Genomic DNA, 24,558 nt, shown 5'->3' with positions numbered 1-24,558 from the left:
AACGTGATAAATAATTAAATTAAGTTAAATTCCAAGGAAATATGCCTCATTTCAGTACAACGGCAGCATACGGAGGTAACTCTAATCCTGGCCCAACACCAGTTCCAGGGGCTGCCTGAGCAACACTTAATACTCTACCTAATACTCTGAAAATGGAGCAAAGAGCAAAGCGAGCCAGATGGACACTCAAAACGTATGCAGCTCTAATATCATAACTACCAGCTAAGAGCCCAGCCCTTTTATTTTACTGTCTAAACAAAAAGTGATTTTTTAAAGTGGATTTGGTGGTTGTTTTGTTTAGAGCTGGGGGAAAGTTTCGCTTTGCACGTTCACTGGTGATTTCTAAAAGCATTGAAAAGTCAGGCCTAGCCCTCCAGCCACTCAGAAAGCAGCTCACGTTGATTTCAACAGGCATTCACAGTCTTCCTGTAGAGAAGACTAACTTCTTGCATCACTGACCACTTCACAAGCAGAATTTCTCACTGCCTCTGCTTTGCAGAAGGAGCAGCTGAAGCCCAGGGATTAAGTGACTTCCTTAAAGTTACACAGGAGCCAACAGCAGGGCAAAAGTCGAGACATTGGGAATTTCTAGGGCCTAGCCCCATCCTCAAACTTCTAGCTTCTAACCCTGTCCCTATTTAACTAATCCACACTCCCTAATTAGCTGAAAAGCTAAATTATAGGCTGGTTGGTTGGAACATCTCTGCTGGTTTATTTGGTCCTTACTTGTGGTAATCTCTGACACAGTAGATTTTGTTTTCAGAGTCTACAGTGAACGGCACACCATCCAGACACTCGTTGCAGACCACACATCGGAAGCAGCCTGGATGATACGACTTCCCTAGAGCCTGCAGGATCTGCAACAAACCAAGAGACAGGAAAAGTGCACATGAGCAGCCAATAAAGGTGAAAATAATAAACAGACTGCATACTCATCAGCAGGGCTAGGTCATTTTTCAGGTGCCTCATCAGGAAAATGAGTTAACAGGGATGGAAGGAGCAGCTGGAATCAATATAGATCACCTGCTTCCAAAGAAATTAATTATTAGCACGGGGAAAGAAAACAATTTAGAGTCTCAGTCAAGGTATTTAGCATTACAAAGTATAGAAGTGATAGAATTTACAGGAAAGAAAATAATTTCTGAAGCCAACAGCTGCAGAATACTTAGCAGGATCACAAGGCAAGATGTGCCAGGCCAACAAAAGGAAATACATCTTTACATTCTCCATGAGAGGCTAAAATACTATTGCTAGGTTTTCGTAATGCCTTAGATACCAACGAGCTTTGTACCCACTAGCCTGGCTTCCCACTTAACACAGACTGTGGAAACTGTATTGAACTCAACAGCTGAATTCACTGGCTGGCTTTGGGACACAGATTACTACCTGGAATACCACGGTCTATCAGCCAGGTGATCAGACTTCTGAGTATAAAATAGCTCTCCCAATTGTAATGCTTTCCTGTGTAAGCAGGCAAGCAGTAATAATTAGTGACAAGCATTAGAAAATCTTGGGTGGCATGCTGTGAACTGACTGCCCAGAAAGTCCTCATTTTTTTTGCCTCAGCTGTAGCTTTACACCTCCAGCTACAGGACAGTGGATCTGTGTCCCTCTGGATCAACCACAACCAAATGCTCCCCAGTTCTGGTAAAGGCCAGTTGACCCCCTAAGCTGTGACACACTCTGTTCTCAAGTTGAATGGATGATACCTGTGGTAGGTTACTGAGAACTACCTGCTGCAGCAGGATGCCCACAAAGCTACTGAAGGGTTTGCAAGACCTTGGGCAGATCTGGGTCACCTATTCTGGGTCAAACCTGTTCCCCAGGTTATCAGCACCCACAAAGAGCAGCAACAAGACCGTAACTTCACCCTGAAGGTACATGGGAGGCCACAGCTTGACTACAGGAAAGACAGGGTCAGCAGAGCTGCAGTGATGTCCCACAGGAAGGGAGCACAGCAGAGCCACAGCCCTTCTGAGGGAGAGGCATCGGCAGGATTACATACACAGTTCAGGGAAGGCCATGAGGGGATGAAAGAGCTGAAGGCTCTGCTCTCCAACTTGTGCTGAAAGCAGGCAGCAAAGTCTCTGCACCACACACAACAGGGTGCCAGCTTCACTTCCCCACAAAAATCAACAAAAGGCTCAGTGGCTTTTCTTTCTGCTACCAATCTCACCCTAAGCAGACTGGCAGCTGATAACAGACAGAGCTTTTGATGCGTTCTTCTAAAAAGCTGTGGAATTTTTTTTCCCCTAAAGCAATTATCACTTACCATGTCCATTATCAAATGACCACAAATGAAACACCTGTCAGCTGACTGCTGGAAACCAGAATACTGCAAGGACAAAAGAGAATTGGCTTAAAATTTCACACAGTTAGTCAAGCATAAACAGCAGTGTATTGTGGGGCGTTATTTGCTCGGACTTTTTGTACTCCTTACACAAACTAAACTTCCCAGATCTTTTTTTCAGTACATGAAGCTGTGGATGGGTCCCCAGAGGATTGTTTGACCACATGAATCTACAAGACAGGAACTTACTTGTGTTTATTACACATTCGTATATTTATGGACTTGGAAAGCCAAATTCTACCTTTGGTTACACTGTTACAGATATACTGAAGCTTCTCTGAGGTCAGTGGTATTGCAGTGTAACATTCAAGTTTGGCTCAAAGCACCTTTTATCTTGCTATTGCTGAGATCTAACCATGAGGAACTGCCCATCATGTCCACAACATGCCCCTCAGGCACACCCCATCACCTGATAAGGTTTCGGTCCATTCTGAATGGTGGAAATGCAGACTGGAAAAATTAAATAACTTAGATGCATTTAACCAAACTTTCCATTTTCAGCCTCTGCAGAATGTACTGATGGGAACAAAGAATATCAACTCACTACTTTCTAGTGAATCACTAGACTTCCCAAGCAAGTGGTCAATTTTTTTCAAGTCTCAGTGAAGGCTTCATCTCCCAAGGTCTCTGGGCCAGAGGGTATTTGGCTTTTTATCTCTACCAGCCAAGGACAGGACTGGTGGGGGGGGTGTGTTGCTTCATGCTCAGGTACATTCACACAAGATCCATCAAGTGCAATGGAAAGCTATCTGTTAATTTGCCCAAGCAAAACCAGCTCATTGAAAATGGGAATTCACACATTCACTCTTCTGTAGCCATTCATCTCGCTCCTGTCTCCATGGCACAGCCACAGACAAGCTTTCAAGGAACCATCTCCAGAGGTTACGGCTTTAACTGCTGGCTCTGTGCTGCAAAACCACGGCCTCTCACCTGGCTACTTCCAGCACCACACATGGGCAGCCACCATGGCTGGGGCTGGCCCTCCCTGGGTAAATGGTAGAGCAGAAAGGACAGGCAGGAGGCTGGGCTACAGCCCTGTGAAACATGGGCAAAGCTGCTAGGCAGAAAGGCTGCATGCCTGCTGGAGAGGCTGAGGCATGCCTTGCCTGCACAAGGGTCAGCTGTGTGCTTACCAGGAAATCTTCTTCACAGAACACCTTGCCATTCACAAAGTAAAAGGCTTTTCCTCTCAGCTTTCGACCTGAGGGAAAAACACAGAGAGAAAAGAAAGGTGAGCAGGGAGCTGGGAAAAAAATATGAGCAAAACCTGGCTGCTGAGAAGCAAATGAGGATGAGGACGTCTGAACACTGCTGCCACACAGCTGCAGAAGAGCACCCACCAACCCCAGCATGGGTGTTCCCAGCCACCAGCCCAACTAACCCCATCTCCTCTTCCACCGGTGGTTGCTGATGAATGCCGATCGCTGGATCTGGACAACAGTCCCACCTCTGGGCAGGAGAAAGTAGCTTTACAAGCGTGGAGCACCTCCTGGCACCTCACAACATGAAGTAAACCTGGCAAGAGGGAGTGAGGGTACACTGACTGACACTGGAAAACACCTCGGGAGAGGAGCAAGGAGAAGAAAGGACATGCAGGGGGTGACGTCTACTTGACATCGTTCCTCAAAATGTCAGCACCCATGCTGTTTCACTAGAAGCTGCCTTCAACCAGCAACTGCCAGATCAGCCACTGCAACACTCAACTACCCAGTCTGCCTCCAGCAGAGTGCAACATCGGAGCACTCAGCACTTCTCTGCTCCCACCAGCACATTCCTTATTCCAACCACCCACAAAAGTTCGGAACTATTTTTAAAAAAAAATAAAGATTGTTTTTTTTCAAACCAGAATATCCTAACAGAGACAGGATGACACCATTTTTCCAAGAAAGGGCTCTACATATGGGGAAGATTTATGTTTACTGCAGTCTTTGTGTTTATGCCTCACATTTGCTGTCTGTTTTCAGTTCCACATAACTTCAGCAATGCATGCTCACGCTGCTGCCGCTTCTAAACGCCCTGCCTTCCCACTCTGCCAGAGAAAAGGGCTAAGTTTTGGTTGGTTTATAAAATGCTGCCCCTACTTCTTTGCAGCCTGGCTCCCCTATTTATCCAGGGATTTGAACTGTGGCCTAACACTGGAGCAGCTCTGTGTGGCCAGGGAGCCTCAAGTGCATAGCTGGAGGCAGCACCTGGGGCAGGGGGAGCAGCACTGCCGGGTGCACTCAGAGCGGGACCTGCTGCAGGCTGGTTTCAGGGACCTGCCAGGCATCGCTGGAAGGAGATCAGAACCAAGATATTGTGTCTAGAAGGTTCCCACTGTTTATACTGTAGGTATCAAGCAGCATTTGAAATGTTAGCATCAGGTGGTGGGTGTAGAAATGCGGATGACACCAGGGACTGGTGTGGAGCTCGCCCCTCGGAGCTTTACAGCACGCACCTCCCTGGCTGCCTCCGACAAACAGCCACGCTGGCTCCAAAACATTAAGAGAAGGAAAAAGCCAAATAAACCGCCTCAGGAAATGAAAATCCTTACCCTTACCATCTCCTGCACCCTCCAGAGGGCACTCTCCGGCTGGGAAACAACTCCCGCTGCTCCAGGGGAGATGGAGATGCTCCGGGGAAGCTCCCAAGTTCTGCCAGTGAATTTCACCGGTAGCCCTCAGAGCCCTGCCAGGGATCCAGCCGGCTGGGCAGACAGAGATGGTGACAATCTCGCTGCTTGAGGAACAAGCCCCGGTTCGCAGGAGCAACAGCTCCCTAAGCTGCAGGTGTTACTCAGAGGCATGGGAGCCAGAAGCACATTGCCCCGCTCTCCTCTAATCCCTGCTGGGGACAACCACTTTAACTGGATGTGAGGGATGACCCAGGGCGCCAGCTCATCCTCCCACCAATACAAACATGTGGGAACCCACAGTATTTATATTAATAGTATTATCTGTAGGGAAACACTGGCTGGAGTTATTCTCAAGGGAAAGAAGTAACAACCTCAAGAACGCTGATGCTGAGAGACATTCCAGGATGCTGATGCTGAGAGAGTTGATCTTCAGAGAGGTGTGTGAAGAGAAGAAAGAACTTAAAGCTTAAAGTTTAAGGTACATGAATACAAGGCAGTACCCTATCAGTGAACTGCTGATAGCACAGGAACATTTTAGCCTGGGGAAGAGGAGGCTGAGGGGAGACCTTATCACCACCTACAATTACCTGAGAGGAGGTGTAGAGGGGTGGGTGATGGTCTCTTCAGACAGGTGACAGGTGATAGGACAAGGGGAAATGGCACAAACCTGCGCCAGGGCAGGTTCAGATTACATGTTAGGAAAAAATACTTCACTGAAAGAGTTCAGGGCCTGGAACAGGCTGCCCAGGGAGGTGGGTGAGTCATCATCCCTGGATGTGTTTTAAAAAAGGGTAGATCACGTACTTAGGGATATGGTTTAGCATAGGACAGGAACAGTTGGACTCAAAATCTTAAAGGTCTTTCCCAGCCTTGTAATTCTGTGATTCTGTGATCTTGCAAAAATATAAAGCTTGCATGCATGTAATTAATAAAGGTCTCTGGTCTACACCCCACTGGAGTTTGTGCAATTAATCTCAGAAGAAAACCTAACAAACCCAAAAGCATCCCCCTCTGACTTCTCACACCCACCCTGACTCTTTGCCGAGGTTGCCAACACCCACCTGTCCGCAGGTGAGCCCAGCAAACTCGCCAGCAGTTGCAGAGTCCCAGCTGCTGAGAGGAAGGAGAGGCACAGGGACATTTGGGATCTGCAGTACCATTGTCAACACTGGTCCTAAGTGAGCAAACAACAAAACTAAGGCAGCAAGAAGCATCCCTGAAACTCTCCTGCTGATTTAAATAGAGAATTGGGATTTGTCACTCCTAAAAATGAAAAAGAAACAAATAATCCAAACCCACAAACTTTTAACTTTGATTTTAAATTACCTGGTAGCACAGGCTCTGGTTTGGTGAAACAGGAAGGTGCCCAAGTGACTTTCCACCTGTATGCAATGTCTCTCCCTTAAAGGCAAGCTAGCAGCAGTGAGAGAAAAAGTATTTGTGAAGCCACACAATGAAGAGACACTTCTGTGGCTGACGGCCGGTGTGTGAGATGCAGCCGCCACAGCAGAGGGGATGAGGTCTGGCTCGCTGCCACCACGTCGTTCTTCCACGGTGACAAAACCAGCTTCTACCGGCCATTCTGCACCCGATATATTTTTAACCTTGTGACATTAGCAGGTCAAGATTGATGGCAACAGACCTTCAGAGAAGGTGCCACAGCCAGTGTGCTGTGTCTGGGATTCCGCTGCAAGTTCATTCAGCAGAGGGATAAAGCCTTTATAAAGGACTATATTATTTGACTGTGGGCATTACATGGGCCTAGGAAGAAGATGTGCTGACACCAAGAACTCTCTGAGGGAAGCAGGGAGATGGTATAATTACTTTCTTTAGGGAAGAAGTGGTCATTCTGACTATTTTTAGCTCCTCTCCACAACCCTCTGTAAGTCCCTAGCAGAAGGCTAAAAGGAAATTGGCCAAAACCAAGTGATCAGGTGCCCTTGCAGCTGCCACGGGAGCAGCGCAGGCAAACAGAGCCCACTTCTTCCTCTGCTGCTCTCAGCCTCTCCCTGACCACACTGGGATGGACTTCTCCTCCCATGGCCCCTTTCAGGTGAGGACACATCTCACTGTACACATGGGAATCATAGAATCATAGAATGGTCTGGGTTGTAAGGGACCCCAAGGATCAGAGAGTTCCAACCCCCCTGCCACAGGCAGGGCCACCAACCTCCAGGCCTGGATCTACACAAGGCTGCCCTGGGCCCCATCCAACCTGGCCATGAACACCTCCAGGGATGGAGCAAAAGATTCAGGAAAAGCTCATTTCCCCAGGCTGTGCTGGGAGCCATCCTCCTGGAGCTGGGAAATGCATGTTCTGGCTGGGGCCACCAGTAAAGCAAACAGCACTGGGAATGCCCCATAGTGCAGAGTGGGGTGGCAGCAGCTTCTGCCCCTGCGCTGAGCCACGGGACAGTGCCTCACATTAAACAAGTCCTTCTCACAAGCAGTCCTTGGGACTGTGTGTGCCTGCAGAGGCTGGCACTGGTTTTGCTGGAGCACAAAGATGCTGTGGTAAATTCACCAAAAGGAAGGACCGAGAACTCAAACAGCATATAAGGAATCACATACTGATCACTGCCCACTTTAAATATGCTTCACCTTAAATATGCACCATGGGACTACAGAGGTGATATCCTTTGATAAACCCCAGAGTATTAACGCATGGATTCCCACTTTCAGGATCAATTGCTCTACCACGTCTTAAGCTGCTGGCTCCTGACTGTATTTCCATTTCCCTTCACCCTGCATTTAGCTAATCTCTCACCTGAAAATATTCTGACAGTTAAGATTCTTCAGCATTTCAACCCTACCACCTTCACCTGTCGCTACAGAATTTCCTGATCCTCCTCCTGACAGGAGGTCTGTGCTTTGATGTACTGCTCATCCCCAACAGGTCTGCCTAACGAGTTTAGCTGTGGGACCTTCAGGATGACCTCGAGGTCATTTAAGCACCAATTTCAGAGTAATTCAAGCTTAGTCACTAGTGCCTGTGTGCTAACATAAACACGCTTTGCTTAGCAGCTGAAAATAGGCACACCACCAGGCTGCACCCCCAGGATGCTGGGGCTTTTGTCCATCACTTTCTCAAATGACAGCTCTCTCCTTTTGAAGTCCATACCAGGAGGGGTTACCAGGGACTTGCAACAGCCCAAGGCGGATGCTGGGAGATGCATCATTTCCTTGCTGGGGAGCTGGACCCAACTTTCTCTTTTGAAGTTGCTTTTCCATTACTGATTAAAAGGACAACAGGGTCACAAATCCATGTTCAAAGACAAGAGGATTGCTCTTGATGCATGGAAGGGTACAAGGCCACATCCAGGTTCCAGGGCTCTATGGCAATGCATGACCAGGACCCTGCATTGCAGTGAAAGCAGTGTGGACATCACTACCTAAGTATCATGGAGATCCCTGTAGTACCTGCACAGCACACAGGTGAGAATCACTGCAGACTGGCAGCTTCTCTCAGGTCCTCTCCATGCTAACAGTCCTGGGCCTTCATCATTACAAAAATCAGTCGTTCTTAAGAGTGCCACAGGTCCCCTTTGCTGATGGAATTCAAATGTTCTTCTTTTTAGGGAAAAACCCCTAGAAGCTTATAAATTCAGAGGTAAGATAAAGACACCCTGCAGCACTATGATCTGAGTAGTCCTTGCTGAGGGACAGGTTTTCAACCCAGTGTTCAGTGGCACTCTGCATCACTCTGGGGATGGCTGCCCTGTTCCCCAAAACACACCAAAACTAGACAGCCATTCCAGCTGGCCTCCTAACCCAACATTCACTGTCATGGAAATGTGTGGCTGCTCAGAGGAGGAAGCAGGGGGAGGCAATCCCTGTGTCCTCAGCAAATGTGACTGCACTGAAACTATAGAGCAATTCTTAAATTTCTCTGGGTGTGCAAGAGGCCTCAGTGCATCCTGAGCTATGGCCCAGAAAATTATTCATAGGTACCAATATGAGAAACTCCCCAAAATCTTTAGAGCACAATTAATCCTATGCCTGCTCTTAAAAGAAAAAAAAAATCAGTACTTTGAAGAAGATGTTATCAAATAAAAAGACCAGAAAGACTGGAAATATATTCCCATAAAGGTTTCAACCTTTTTTGCTCCCATTGTTCTAGCGATTTCAGACTTTCAGCCAGAGCTAAGGCACACGCAGTCACCACAAACCACTAGCATGCTGATACAACCCTGACTACGTCTTCCATGTTTGAGCTGAACACTGATCTTTCCAGCGGGGATGTCTCCTGAGGACACCTGGACCATACCAAAGTCTCTTCAGGACAGACCCTAAAGTGTTACCAACTCAAAACATGGCCAGAAAAGGAGCAAGTACTGTCATCCTTTGGTGAAAGCTGCCCTGGCATTTGTCACCTACGTAGAGCACTTCTTGTGCCAGACAGTGGATTTCTCACCTGCAAGCTGAGAGACTGAAGACAAAACGTCAGCAAGAGCAAAGCAGTAATTTAGACTGGAGCAGAAACACACGCTGGTGCCATCCCTGTGTTCCAAACTGTTGGTAAAGCCAGGCATGGCTGAATCTTCCCTGAGATTACTTTTGCTAAAAAACATAAATTGGTGACTACACTGACTCTTGCTTGCTGATTTCATTAAAGGGATGCTGAGGAAGGATTATCAACAGTATTTTGCCCTCTCTGCTTCAGAGATCTGCACATTTCTCATGCGTGTCATCACTAAAGCGGTTTTATATCTGATTGCAAGCAGTAAATTCTGCCTCCACCAGAAGAGCTGGTAATTTCTGCATCTGAAGAAAACCACACAGACACGACTGCCACAGGGAAATTCACTGGGCAAGGCTGTCTGTCCTGCGACCCGGGATTTAGTCACACTTGCAGAAAAAGTTGACCATTTGCAGTTAAAATGCAAATAAAGACCACGGCCTTGTTGATCCAGAGGTTATACACCAATACAGAGTGTGCTTATTCAACACCATCAGCCCAAAGACACCAAGACCTGAATCACTGAAGTCGCCAAGCTTTCTTGTCACTGCAGCAGGACTAATTAGCCCAAGCAGAGGGCTACGGTTGCAGATATGCTGCTTTGATACCGTAACTACCTTGTTGAGTAAATAATTCTTGATAACTCAAAACCACAACTACATTGTGAGATATTAATAAAGCAAAACATACATATCTCCAGAGGGTGGCAAGAGACAGCCAGCTCGTGTTGTTTCAAACCCTGCCCCCCAGAGCAGCAGCCTGTTGCCCTTACACAGATATCAACATTCATCTCAGTTTACCAAAAAAAAAAAGAAGTAATGTAGTGATGTTGTCATGTCAAAGGTTGGATTCTGTAACCTGCAAACATGCAAGGTTTCTACCTCTTTGTAGTAAGGGGTCAAAATCTGCTCCTTGTTTTGGACCTTCTGCTGCAGATCATGATTGAACCCTCCATCAAACCACCTTGCAATCTGTTCTTGCTTTCGGACTTCCTTCCTTGCATGCTTATTTCCTTCACAGTCATCTGTGACACTTCCCTTGCACTTTTTTAGCTTCCAGATTTCCTCTGAGGACCAAGCGGCTCAAGTACGAGACCTTTATGCTCTAAATTACACTGCAGGCAGAGCTATAAAAGGTCTGTTTGCCAGGCAATCTGCGGCAGATGGATGTAAGCCCAGCTGAATCCTTGAGAAAACACCAAAATGGAGTAGAGCTGTACTGCCTAGATAAAATCTGCATCGTTTCTGTGGTCTCCTTACTACCTTCAGTATCACCGTCTGGACACACCTGCAGTTTTTGTGTTCCGAGGAGGTATAAACAGGTGATTGCACTTCATGGTTAATGTGTAACAAACCATTCAGTAACTTCAATTGTTTGACCCACGAACTGAAAAAAAAACAACCCCAAGCAAACAGGACGGAAGCAGACACCTCGAGCTGGCAGGAAACAGCCCTATGAGTTTTGAGGAGGGTTTTTTTAACCTACTTTTCGTGGCCCTCCTGTAAAGCAAATATAATATATTACTAATCCCGCAGAAAGGGCATGGAAGGGGTTTTTTTTCTCCTCTCCCTCTCTGCAAAAAGCTGCCTTGTTTGTGCCTCTGCCCTGTAACAAACAAGAAGATAAATGAGACCTTTATGCCAAAGTAATCATTCTAAATCTGTTGTTTTGACCTCTAAGCCAAATTTTCTGCATTACATGCCAGTGGCTCAGAAAAAACGGTGGATTTATTTTTTTTTTTCCTGAGAACTGAACCCTGTAACGTATGGGTAGCTCTGCTCAACAAACTGCTCTGTCATTTGCCTCAGAACATACATGTACCAGGAAACAGACGTGGTAGGAAATTTGGCACCGTGAGGTACTAACCCCTCCCTCCCCTCCTCAGACCCTCTTCTCATTTTTCTGTCATCTGGGAAACTAATGCACATTTGGACACAAATCCAACTACGAGCAAAATTAGAGATCCTCACTAAAGTGAAAACAGCAGGATAGTGGATATAAATATCTGGAGGACAATATGCTTTACCTTAATAGGTAATTTTGTATATTTTATTTATTGGAGTGGAGATATTCAGCATACCACCAGAGCAGAAATTTTACGATTGAAATCACGAGCAACCTTGACTTCTCGAAGACAAGATTATACTGGAGAGTGTCCAAAATGAGCTTCACTTGACTTTAAAAGCATTACTTGCTTTCCAGCTGGAAACCAGAGTTTCCATACAAGCTGCTCAAGATGTGCTTTGCAGCTAGACAGGCAACACTGTCCGGACAAGTATTTACTTTTTTGGCAGATAAAATAGTCCCCTCATACTTGCTGCAGTGACACAGATGACAGCAAGACTGCAGAGAGGCACGTGGACCCTCTGGGTAACCACAGAGCTGTGTGCCTGTCATTCATCTTGCGGCCGATGGTCTGGGGGTCTGGGAAATAACCTCAGTGTGCAAAAAGGGGGATTGCCCTCTGGTATGTTTCCTCCGTGAGTGCAGGGCAGGATTGCATGTACCACCCTAGGCATCAGTTCAGTAGCAATGCAAAGAAGCTCCATCAATCAGAAAGTCAGCCCAGCTGTGCCTTTACAAGAACAGCAAGTCAGGCAGCAAAGCACACTGCTGCTTGGGAGGCACGGGGAGGGTGTTTCTTCTTCCCCCAGAAGAAGAGAGGGGAAAGAAGAAACAAACTTGCAACTCCTACTTCTTCCCCAAGAAAAAACATGCTCCCCATGCCTCCCAAGCCCCTCGTGCAAACGGCTTCTGTGTGAGACCACAGTGACAGCAACGGAAACCACTCCAGCACCAGAGGGTTTCTTGTGAGCCCTGCTGCTTGTCGAGGTATGTGCATGTGAGGGAAACACCACTGTGGCAGAGGCCTCCCTCTGCCACCACTCTCCTGCAAGTACCAGGAGCCCCACGCCATTGTACACCCTCCTCTCCATCCATCCATCCATCCATCCATCCATCCATCCAGCCAGCCAGCCAGCCAGCCAGCCAGCCAGCCACACCAGCCACCACTGCATCCAGCTCTCAGTGGCTTGGTACAGCCACTGCCCCCATGGGAAGGACTTGAGCTTTCATGACTAATTACTCCCCAAGACTCTTGTTTATACTCCCAGGGTCTCCATTCCCTTTGGTTTTTTTTTTTTATCTCACATGGAATACAGTAGTTTTTACTAAGAGGAATATTACTATTACTCCCCTCCTTTCTTTTTCTAAACTAGCATTTTTACTAGGTTTTGGTTTGTCTTGTTTACTTTCCATCTGAAATCCTTTGCTCCAGCACATCTCCAAAGAGATTCCTCAGTTACATCCTGGGTAAGAGAGAAAATGGGCTTCACTTTGCTAAACTTAGTTTTTCTGTCTCTCTAGTCTTTCCATCTTGCACTGGAAACCTTTAGAAAGGGCTGTCTCTTAGAATAAGCGGCAAATAGCTACTCTTTTCAGTCCTCACCAACCCACCTCATTAGAAATGGGACGAAGCTTTTTTTTTTGACCAGACACAGACAGAAGTAACCACTGGTACCTCTGCAACCACATGTATCTCCCTAGCGCTGGCCTCCAAATAAAGATGGCAAAAGGAGCATCAAAAGTGTCTCTTTCTAAAGCACCAGTTGCACAGTAGTAATTTTAGAAATTTAAGACAGCTCGAAGCTGCTGCTGGATTATTTTTAACAGTAGCTTTGTGTACATGGGCAGTTTGGACGCTGCCCGATCACGGAGGGCAAGAGGTCCCTGAAGCAAAGCCCCAGCTGCAGCCAGGAATCCTCTCCACAGGAGAAGATTTCAAATTAATTTATAAGGGAGGACAAAAAGAGCGAGCTGATGACTTCTAAGCCTTTAGGAAACTGCCACCATGCCTGAACACCCCTTTATCTTCTCAGTTTTCCCATCTTCGGTCAGATGACAGTGAAATGGTCTACCGAAAACATAGGTGAGGCAAGACAGCTGGTGTTGGACAGCTGGGAAATGGGCAGAGTTCAAGGTTCAGCTATTATTAAAAAGCACACACATCTTTCTATATTTATTCCCACTTTACAGCTCCAAATAAAACATACGCACTCTTGATGAGTTTACAACTCTAAATACAGTGCAGGAGAAAATCCCTAAAGCCCAGCTGGGAAAAACAAACTGATTGATACAAAAGCACCAGCAGGATTAGGATATTATTGTTATTGTTGTTGTTATCATTATCATTATTATTATTACTACTACTATTACATTTTTACTGCTGCCACTGATACAGCTACATTGCTAAAAGTATGCTACTAGGCCTAGAATTAAATGTAACAAACACAGGCACGGTTTGAAATCAAGCGGCCCCATTCCTCACCCCAGCTCCATCATGGACCTCCTCAGAAATCCTCTCAGGAGGATCCATACATTGCATACATTGCAGCATGCCATACACTCCAGCAAGCTTCACGTGTGGGTCTGACAAGCAGCAGGGAGCTCAGCAGGGCCAGCTGAACTATCTACCCCACTTCTCAGGCAGACTCCACAGGCCTCGTCATTGCTGCTCCCAGCCTGATAGCTCTGGCCCAACACCCAGCTCCCTCCCTGCAGTAACCAGAAAGCAAACCAGCAGAGATATGCCCCTTGTCTCTGGGGATGGCTCTGTTTCTCCAGAGAAAGAACAAGCAAGATGTGTAACCCAGGTCATTCATGCACTTGGATGCTTGGGCCGGAGGTGCCTCAGAAGGGCAACACGGTTACCACAAGTAAAGGTTACGCACGCGGTGAAAACGTTGTGACCAGGCCGACCAGGATGGCTCTAAAGTCTGACGTGACAGATGGAAACCCCCCTAACTGCCAGACAAGGCATGTTCACCGCCACTTTGAAAAGACACTCCTATAAACAGAAAAACCTGCGGTTGTAAGGGAGAGGCTGGGGAATGAAAACAACCATCCCCCATAACAGAAGGCAGCCAGCCAGCACAATCCAAAGTATCTTTTCTACCTGTCTTGCCAGAACCTGTTCAAACACAAACAGCAACCACCACCACCAAGACAAAGTTGTGGTAAAGCGTTCAAGAATCAATTCCTTTTTTTTAATCTCCTTTGAACCAGACAAACATGAAGCCTGAAGAGTTTGCCCCAGGGCCCTGCTCCAGCGGCACTCCTGGCAGGCCAGGCAGGGGGGTTACCTTGAGCCACTAATTTGTATATATAGCAGCATCAAGGATTTTCTGAAGGCCCTTAGTGTGCCTTGCTAGTCTAAAGAACGTGCTAACAATTACTACAGAAGACAGCTAACCCTTAAGCATCTGTTGTACATAATGATAAGGAAAAACAACCAAGCATTTAATTAACTCAAGGTCCTTTTGTACACCAAGATGTACCCTTCACTCTCTGATAAGGAAGACTGAATTATTCAAAGAAACCTTCCTATCTTCTTCAAGAATTTGGCAAGCTAGGATAACGGCTGTCCTTAGATGCCTCAATACCTTAAAAGGATAACATGAGGAAGGGTTTCTCTCCACCAAAGACCATGTGTTTGCACAGAAGTGTTTTGCCGATGCAGCAGATTTTAATAAGCAGGTGCTAAAAGGTTATTTGGTCAAGTTAATGAATATGCAAACATAGGTGGAGACTGATTTTCTGTGTGTAAACATATGCTGGAAACTCCCCAAAGGTGTCCTTGATTTGTGAACTTCTACCTAGTACACAGCACTGATTAAAGCAGTATCTCCCCTCTAAACCTTCTTGGTTTTGAGACTACTGATATTAGGTGACAGGGGTACTTACTGCAGGCTCCACAGGTGAAGCAGCCATCGTGGTAGAGGTTGCCCATGGCTTGGCAAGCCTGATTGGCTCCATACACCCCCTTGTTGCACTTCACGCAGGTGCCTGGAAGGGAGACAGACAGAGAAGGGTCAGAAGTGGGGCCTGGTGGGGTGGCTGGGGCACTGGCTGGGTGACCACACATGGAATTCAGTGTGGTGGGTCAGCAGCGTAGGAGCAGGTGGTTCACTGTAGCTACGAAATGTAGGTGACATCAGCATCACCCACCCTGGGAGATGCTGCTAACAGTGGTCACAACAGTCATCAAACCTTCCTAGCAAAAGCTTTGTGCAAAAAGGTAAACAGGACAACAGCGGCTCTGTTTGTCTACAGCCACATCTCCTTCCTTCAGCCATTCATTCCCACAAACTTTTACATACATGTAAAACCACTTAATGACCCTCCCAAAGAGCCTGAGCAGCAGTAAGTGGTGCACAGGGCTGTTCACAGACCAATAGTTTCTGCTACTTATCACATAAAATAAGCGTGATTGGTTGCAACCAATGTGAGGAAAACACACCTCTTCACTCAGCCCCTTTAACACCTCTTCACTTAGCCCCTTTAAATCTTCATCCCTTTCAGGCCCTAAGTCTGCTGAAAGCTCCAAGGACTTCCCACCAAAACAGAGCTGGACTGACTACATGACAACCTACCTACCTCTCCTCCCTCTGTCAGCCACATCTAAACAAAGAGATGCAAGGTAGGCACTACCTACAGACCATGTCTCCTGCCCAGCCATTCTTCGTGCCTCTTGCAGGACGAGGCAAGAAGGAAGTTGGTTTTAAGGAGACGATACCTGATGGCAGCAGCATCACCAGCCAAGGGGGGGAGACTTTCAGGTGGCCATTGGGATGAAGGAGACCCAGAGCCAGCACACAGGATCAGCTTCTGACTACAAGCTGTCCCAAGTGCAAGTCCAAGCTGCTCCTCACCCCCAGGCTTTCCTGATGCCATCATTGCCTGAAGACCAGGGTCAGCTCTGGAGCTCAGCTCAGTCTTGTTGGCACAACCAAGCACATTTCCACCAGCGCCCACCCCAGTGTGGGGCTCCAACCCAGGACCCAAGCCAGGCAGTCAGTGCTGGGTGAGGATTTGCACCTCATGAGGAAAACGCTGGTACCTTCCAGGCACAGACCTGTCTGATTAGGGCTGGGAACGGCGGGAACGGGGTAGATGCATGTGGTGGTGGTGGGGAGGGACTACAAAAAGAAGACTTCAGCACTGCAGGTTCGCAAAGGGAGCTGTGTGTTCAGCTAGGGCTTCTCAAACCTCACCACAGTTCCACATGAAACTTTCTTAATAGTGGAGTAAGAAGTGATAACCGAGTTTCACGCTTTTGATGGCATCCGCTAGCAGGAGCTGTTCCCTCCACCTTGCAGGAAGAAAGGCAGTGAGGCTGCCTAAAACCACTATTTGTGGTTGGGGAGAGAAAGTCCTTGCCCAAAGAAAATGACACGTTGAGCCAGTTTACTTACTTCAAGCATCGCCCAGTGACTGCAATAGATCAGTTTTAAAGCAGCATCACCCTTTAACTGCCTCTAAATGAGCAGCTTTAATCCATGTTGAAACAAACACCAGTCTACCCAAAAAGGGCAGTATGAAGGACAAACAGAAGATGTGCCTCTATCTCTGGTCCGTGACGACCCCATGGATGTGACTTTGCCTCCAGTTCTCTCCTTCCACTGCTGCTCAGTCCCATTCACCCCAACTCTTCAACTCGCTGGAGCAGGGATTGTTGGTCCTACCGGCCCAGGAAGAGTGACAGCATCATCTTGCTGGAGTTCCTTAGTCATGCTGTGGTTAACAAAACTCCACTTCTTCTGGGGCCCTGCAAGCTCCAGAGTAATTGGAAAGGTCTGGTGAAAGTTGGGAAGAAACCCAAGGAACTTACGACAGTGCTGGAAAGTAACTCCTGCCTCGGGCAGCACCACGCTGGCAGTCCCAGGGTAACGACTTCTTCCCACAACCAACAGCTACAGCCGTGGGGTTTTCACAGCACGGGGGTAAAAACGCTCAGGAGCCCTTTGCAGCAGCACAAACACAGCTGCTGAACAGCCGATCACTTCATCATCCCAGAGCAAATCTCTGTGCTACAGCCTCCTGTGTGCATTCAACTGGCAAGCTGAAAGCCATCCCAGTGCTGCTCCAAGCTCCATTGCGCTCCGAGCCAGAGTCCAACCTGATGTAAACCTGGAGAGAACGCTGCAGAGAAGAATGAGTTACCCTGTTTGGTCCAAACTCAACCTGAGCTGAAATGCTAGCTTGGTAGCTTGGCTGCGGGCCCACCCCAGCACACAGACTGGCAGCAAATTAGCAAAACTTGCTGGTTCTTTTTAAACCCAGCAGGTTTCTCTCAGTTATTCATCGACAGAAACATTTTAAGAAAGCAAAAGATAGATCACGCAGAAATTAAAAAAAGAAGAAGAAAAAAAAGAAGAAGGAAAAAACCAAGAAAAAAGAAGACAAAATAAGACAAAGAAAAGAAAATTTGGCTTTTAGAACAGAGGTGTTCTCCCAGGAAGGTGTACACTCAGCAGCAGCTTGAGATGCTTTGCAGTCGTCTGACACAAGAGCTAAGAGCTACCTCACAAAATTCCCCCTCGACTACAGGGATGCTGTGCTGCAGAAAGGAGAGCAGAAAACCTTCTGATTTTGCTGTTCAAAGTCTTTTTTCCACAGCTTCCACCAGCCTCTCCGTCACAGAGCTGGTGTATTTATTGCATCGCAAGGGCTGCACTTTTCCTGTCCTCCCTGCCAGCCAGTGGCTGCTCCAGACAAAACCTACCAGTGTGCTGCGATTTCCTCCTTTCCAGAAAGCAGCTGGGGCGACACTGAATATGGATGAGCAGGAAGAATAAACAGGAGGCAGAAGGCACAGCAGCTGCGTGCAGGCACAGCACACGTAAAGATGCCGGCGGGCACCTAAAGCCACTCCAGAATACCCTTACACAAACCCCCCCGGAGAGCACATACAGCCCCCACTGCTTCCTGTCCATCCCATTTAATTTTCAGAGCACAGGCAGTGCCTGGATTTGCCCCAACAGGACAAACAGTCCGGCTGGAGCCTACAGGAGCTTCTCAGGCTCTCGCATCCTCTCCCAAACCTTTCTCCACCTCCTGCCCCTGCCATCCTTCCCCTCTGCTTTGTCTCCAAGTATCCATTTCGTTTCATCCCCTGCTTGACCCTTTTAACAACTTCTCCAAATATTTAGGCCCTTAAAGCATGGAAAACGAGGTCATGGAATGAAAAGGCTTTTATAACAAATTGACAACGTTGTCTGTAAAGCCTGTAATGTGCTAAATCACTCAACTACACAACAACCAACCATGCTATAGAGCTTTATAGATGTCCTGTGGCAAGGCTGGCAGCTGACAAATGGCATGACGGCAAATCTGCGGACGGTTTACGCTTCTACTTGTATCTGCTAAATCTTATTTGGAAGCCAATTACATCTTGGTAGCACTTGATGTTATTTTAGAAATAAGTCTTTACTTCTCCCAAATAAAACATTCTGAAGTACTTAAAGCCACATACTTGAGCCCTCATCTCTGACTCTTAGCTGAACTGGCCTAAAAAGGGGATTTTTTTGTAATTGATTTTTTTGTTTGTTTTGCTCCCTGCTCACTCCCTGGTGCCACAATAATCCTGTCCCCTCAGCTTGAGACGCCACAGAGGAAAAACAATACCTGTTGCTGATGAGGGTCAGTCTCTGAGCTCACCCACACCTATGCAAAGCCAGCCTGACAAAAGGCAGCACAGGTGACATCCAACTCCATCCTGCCTCAGAACGGGCTCCGTGCCCTGCCCCACACCAGCTCCAATGACTGCTTCCCAAAACAGTGTCAGGGTCCAATGACTGTTTCCCAAAACAGTGCCAGGGTGTAAAGTGTCAGCAGCATCGGTCCAGCCTCACATGCAGCTGACACCAGTCAGCAGCTCTGGGTAATCTTCTTGGCATACAGCAGCTTTTAACCAAAAAACGTCTCCCCTTGGCTGGAAGCAAAGAGGGATCCTGTGTAGCCAGGGCTCAGCAAGACGCCAGACTCCCAGACTCGGTTCCTTTGCTGCACCTTCCGAGCACTCAGCACGAGCGCTGCTCTGCACAGTTATCCCCTCAGCAATGCCGGGTTTTAATCCCAGGCTGTGTTACTAAGCAAAAAGGAAGGTTTGCTCTTTTGCCACCAGGATGACAAACCCGAAGCACCACAAACTTGCGGCGCCGGTAAATTCACGCTTGAGCGCGCCAGCAGAACGGTGGCCAGATCTGGAAAGGGAAAGGGATGGGAACTGCTGATTTCGGCTCAGTTTCTGCCGGCAGGGCAGCCTGGTCCCGGACAACAAAGAAATCTCTGTTCTCTTTGACATCATGTGGAAAGCAACCGCCCGCGCTGCAGCTGAGCGCCTGAACAAAGGGACTTCTGGGGCAGAGCTGGGACCGAAAACATGCCCTGTAAGCCGGTCCCAGCGCTCACCATACCCCATCACGGCACTGCAAACCAGAAGGGGGGTGACTACTGGGAACAGCCTCACCTTACGTGATCAAACAGGTCCGATGCAGACCTCAAGAGCTGTCAGAAACGAAAGCAAACCCGGCCCAAAGTCTGAAATGTCAGTCCCACCTTCAAAGTTCAACAAGTGCATCTCCATTCACCACCAGGCTCAAAGCCTTTAGAGAAGTTTTTCTCCTCTGAGCGTTGCTACTGCACTCTCACCAGAAGGAGCTCAGATACTTATGACACCCCACTCGCTAAAAATGCAATGCAAACCACCCTGAGCAGCAGCATTTGCAGAGATGGGTTGGTATGATGCCTTTCCACATGCCAGACATCATCTATTTGGTTTATCTTTTTTCCCCTAGAGCATCTCCCATCTGTTCAGCAGCATCCCTGCTCTCAGCAGCAGCCAGGACAATCTTTCCTACATGTGCTCCTGGTTGTGTTTGCTAAGACTGTTGTCTAATTTTAGAGGGCTAAATGTGTTGCTGTGCTGCTTCAAATGATGAGATTTCTTCGCCATGTCAATCAGTCCCTGGATAGGAAAAATGCAGTGACAGGATGGGGGAAGAGTTTGGTCCTATGGATCTGCACATGTAGCTAATCCAGAAAGAGCACTCGGAGGAATAAGTCTATTCTATCCCTTCCACTTACTCCACACAAGCCACATTTTCCACCATCAGCTTGACTCTCCTTCAGCACACCTAAGTGATTCTTGGCCCCTCCTCACTGGAGGCTGGATTTATGCTGAAGAACCACCCCCAGCTGCATTTGAAGAAAACCCCAGAACTTTTGCACATAAATACCCCTGGGATCATCTTTCCCATCTGCCCAGGCAGGCCCACCGACTAGTCCAGAAGCAGACCCTGCTGCCCCTTGGCAGCACAAAGGTCCTCCCTGTCAGAGAGGGAAAGGGGAACAAGGCAAAAGGAATGCTAGTGTATACTCTTGCCTGAGAGTTGATTTCAAAGAAATCTGGAGGCCTACGTGAGACTGAGTGCCTGGGAAGCCTGGCTTTTGCTCAGTGGTGGGAAAGGTGTACAGGTACTCCCTGCCCAAAGAACCACAGAGGTGGAGCATGAAGTTTTCTCTACCGTTTTTGCACGCCATGTTCTTGTCCCACAGCTCTTACTGTAGCAGTCATGCACACACTGCCAGCAGAGTACAACTCAGCCATCCGGCTCCCTTCAGTGAAATCTCAGTGATGTCAGAGTTTACGTTAACTCCCGTGCCAAATGAATGAGGCTCCTTATCCCTTCCAGTATCCTGGTGGAAAGCCCTATTGCTCCTCTGCCTCACCTCCTTCCTTTCCCTTTCCTTTCGGTACATTTTTTCCTTAGCTTGCAAACCCAGCGTAGCTCCCACGAGGAAGGGAGGAGAAGCTCACACTGCCGCAATCTTGAAGAGCCGTATCCCAGGCAAATATTTATTTGCTCGGTTCCCTGCAGTGAGATAAGCTTTGCAGTCTGCACACACCCACCACCAGTTCACGTGCCGTCACCCTTCCAGCTTTCCTTGTTCCACCAGGACCCGCCTCGTCCTGCCTTCCCCTCCTCTCCGCTGCAGGCAGGCATCTCCTTCCAGCTGCAGTGTTCCCCCAGGAGCAGACAGCGAGGGGATGCCTCCGCTCAGCCCCAGTAGAAGCGACACCGTAAGCATCATCTCTGTACCAAACAAACCTCAGAAGAACTTTTATTTACACAGGAAATTCTTCACCCAGCAGCCCTGGAATTACCGTTGCTGCTGCTGAATCACCCCGGTGCACCGTCATCGCTGGGGTTTGGTCGAGTCCACAGGGTACACATACAGCCTTCAGGTGAAACAGCCTTGTGGTTTCAGCAGCAGGGAGCAGCTCACTTAACCACGCACAGGACTCTGAAAGCCCGCCCCTGGCCTCCGAGCTGTTCAAAGGCGCTGGGGTTCCAGATCTCCACAGGGTTTCAAGTGACTCTGCTACCGCCCTGCTTCTGCCCAGGGGAAGAGAAATCTGCAGAGTTCGCTGTAAGATCTTCCCTGCCTGGCTGTGGGGAAGCACCCCAGTACTTCGCTGCAAAACAAGATGGCTGGGGCCCTCCTAAAATACCTGCAGCTTATCGGTTCTGCTCTAAGTAATAAGGCAGGAAGCCAGAACTCAGCACCTATCAAATATTTATGACAAGGAAACCATTTATAAACATCATTATTTGTAAAAAATCTCTTGGTAAGGGTGTAGATAGTCTTCATCAGATGGAGATTTCCATTTGGTTATATGAAATAAGCACTGGTAAAAAAGTGCTACACCTTACACCTCTAAAAGCACCCAGCTGTGCCTGTGGACCAAGGACCTGCCTGTTCCCACAGGTTCTGCTAAAACGAATGGCAAAACCTCCCTGCTAACCTCAACACCTCCCAGCCAGGCCTCTGCCCTGCCAGACGCCTGGTTTGGTTGTGCACCTGCCCAGTTCCCACTTGAAAACTCCTCAGGCACCAGCCCAAAGGACGGTGCCACCTCACCCAACCCAAAACATCTGTGTTGCGCTGGGTGGTGCTCAGAGAGGAGCTGCAGCTCCCTCGGTCACTCTTATTTAATTAATCTTCCCATTCACCAAGTGGAGATGAAGGCTGGTGCATCCAAAGAAATGCCGGGAGTTTGGGCTGTCCCAGAAATTCCATGTGATTCAAGCACCTTGTTCCCAGATATTCCCTGGAAACGGTACACCAAAAATGGGAATACAACCCAAGGTGGCACCCCCTGGGACCTGGGGCCCTTTCTGTGCTGCAGTGGGAACCAGGCTCTCCAGGGAGCAGTTCCACGATTTCCCTCCCCAAGCACAAGTCCCGGGCGATACCTGAGACTCCCTAAGTTCTCCTCCTCCTCCTCAACAGCCCACATAAATCAAGTCAGCACTTCAAAAGCACTCCCCGACAACCCAAATTCCTCTGGAGACACGTGCAGCCCGTGCTGCTCACACATATGCTGCTATTTAAAAAAGAAAATCCTTGGCTTTGTTTGCTTCTTTCACTTGTTCCACATACACTGAGCAGACAAATGGATTTTGTACAGCAAGCTGGTGCTGACAGATAAGCAGATTGTTACTCCTCAGCAGAGCATCCTTCCTACGTTATGCCTACTCCTGAGCTTACCCTTCTCAAGGCTTTGATTTACACTCAGTTTCACACAGCTAAGGGAAAAGCAGCTCCTTCACCGCGATCAGAATTAATTAACCATTCAAGGATAAATACCTGGTTCAGCCTGAAGGACTGTATGTTACCAAGACAGGCAGTTTGATGTGAAAAAAAAAAAAGAAAAATCCCCTTGTTTACAAAAGCAGCACCCAAAATCAGAAGAGCCGAGAACATTTTAGATCAAAAAAAAAAGCCACCAACTTTGGTCATTTGTGCTTCAGTCCTGGTTTCATTTCCTGGCTGCTGTGTACAACGAAGCTCCACCACTAGACTTCCCTTCACTGGGGGAAGCCTGTAATAAAACCACTTTTATCACTATTGCATAAAAAGACACCTTTTCCATCCTAACGTTTGCTAGCTTGTGGGTACGGCACAGCAAAGACAGGCTCAGCCTGCCAGCTGGGCTCTTTTCTCCTCCAAAGGAAGTAAGGTGACTGAGAAAAAAATGAAAACAAAAGCCAGAAAGAGAGGGGGAGGAGGCAAGAATTAAAACACGTCGGTATTTGCCCCCTTCCTGCTCCCTGCTCCTCCACAGGGCAGACAGGCCGAGCCCCCCAGCACAGAGCTGAGGCTCCACAAAACGTCACTTCTTCCTCTGCCATGACTGCAGCGTTTCCTCTTTCCCTTTCCCTCTTCCCAAATATCGCAGATGCTACAGACCCCGGTGTAAAATCTCTTGCAAAAGACCTCACGGGGAGCCAGGTAGCCCCCTTGTCTCCTCCTCCACAGGGCTCACCGGTACTGGGCTGCCTGACCAGCAGGCCTCTCTGGGCTGCCAGAGTAACTCCTGCTCCTACACACTGACCAGGGGACAAAATCCCTGGTGCTACTGCCTGTTTTGTGACAAAAACGTGAAAAATAACCCAACCCCCAACTACACCCCTCTGCTTTCTCCTTCCACCCCCATGCACAGTTTGGAGGAGGTACAATCCAGCCGGTTCACCTGCACTGTGAGCAGTGGCACGCAGCGGGCTCTCTCCCTGACCCCTCTCCAGGAGAGCTGAATAACTACCTCCAGCAAAATGCTCCCATCTGTGAGCACAGCCTCCCAGGACAACGCTGTCCCAGCCAACCCCATCTCCATTATCAGCCCATCATCACACCGGGCCGTCCCCAGCCCAGGCTCCCTGAGCCTCTTCAAACCACATGCTGCCTGCAGACAGAGGTGAAGTTCCCAGGCGCGTTTACACATGGCTCCTCCGTGAGGAGAGCAAAGCAGGCGGCTGCCGTGCCACAAGGCTGCATCCAACCTCAGATACTGAGATAAGCAACAGCCCTCTGCGGGCGAGGACCGCTGCCTGCCGCCAGGAAACACGGTGCTACGCAGTTTGCCACTGAGCACTCGCTGGTGCCTCCAGCCCCGGCCCCTTGGCGTGAAGCCCAGGGCTGCTCCTGTGTGCACAGACCACCGCTGAGCTGCCCGCTGACCCCGCCGGGCAGCATCACATCCCACCACACCTGTGCAGCCTGAGACGTAAAACCTTCCTCGGCACCAGGCTGAACAGCCTCATCTGCCCCTGCTTCTACGACTGTGGGTCTAAAATCACCAGGCAAACCTGTACGCCAGACCTGCTGCCATCGGTTGTTAAATGAACTGCAGAGTTCTCAGCCTTCCCTGCAACTGCACGTTTCCTTCTCCCAAAAGCTCAGCTATCTCATCTGTTCTTAAGCTGCAAAGTGGCGTGGCAGGGAACGGAA

At 48.4% G+C, this 24,558-nt stretch overlaps 1 protein-coding gene across 1 annotated transcript in view; it reads right to left on the bottom strand.

The window, feature by feature from the left end:
• The window catches only part of LIMD1 (LIM domain containing 1), a gene marked incomplete at both ends in the record, with an annotated part of 28,819 nt that overhangs the window by 2,263 nt on the left and 1,998 nt on the right, over positions 1-24,558 (bottom strand). Inside the window, 4 exons of the mRNA XM_084280314.1 lie at positions 727-857; positions 2,273-2,335; positions 3,484-3,551; positions 15,166-15,267. Of these exons, the coding sequence (XP_084136440.1) occupies positions 727-857; positions 2,273-2,335; positions 3,484-3,551; positions 15,166-15,267 (364 nt within the window). The remainder of the gene's footprint in view (positions 1-726; positions 858-2,272; positions 2,336-3,483; positions 3,552-15,165; positions 15,268-24,558) is intronic.

This window comes from Gallinula chloropus, assembly GCF_964237585.1.
Source record: "Gallinula chloropus genome assembly, chromosome: 2".
Lineage (NCBI taxonomy): Eukaryota > Metazoa > Chordata > Aves > Gruiformes > Rallidae > Gallinula > Gallinula chloropus.
Note: the sequence above shows the minus strand (reverse complement) of the source record. Positions and strands in the feature narration are given on the sequence as shown.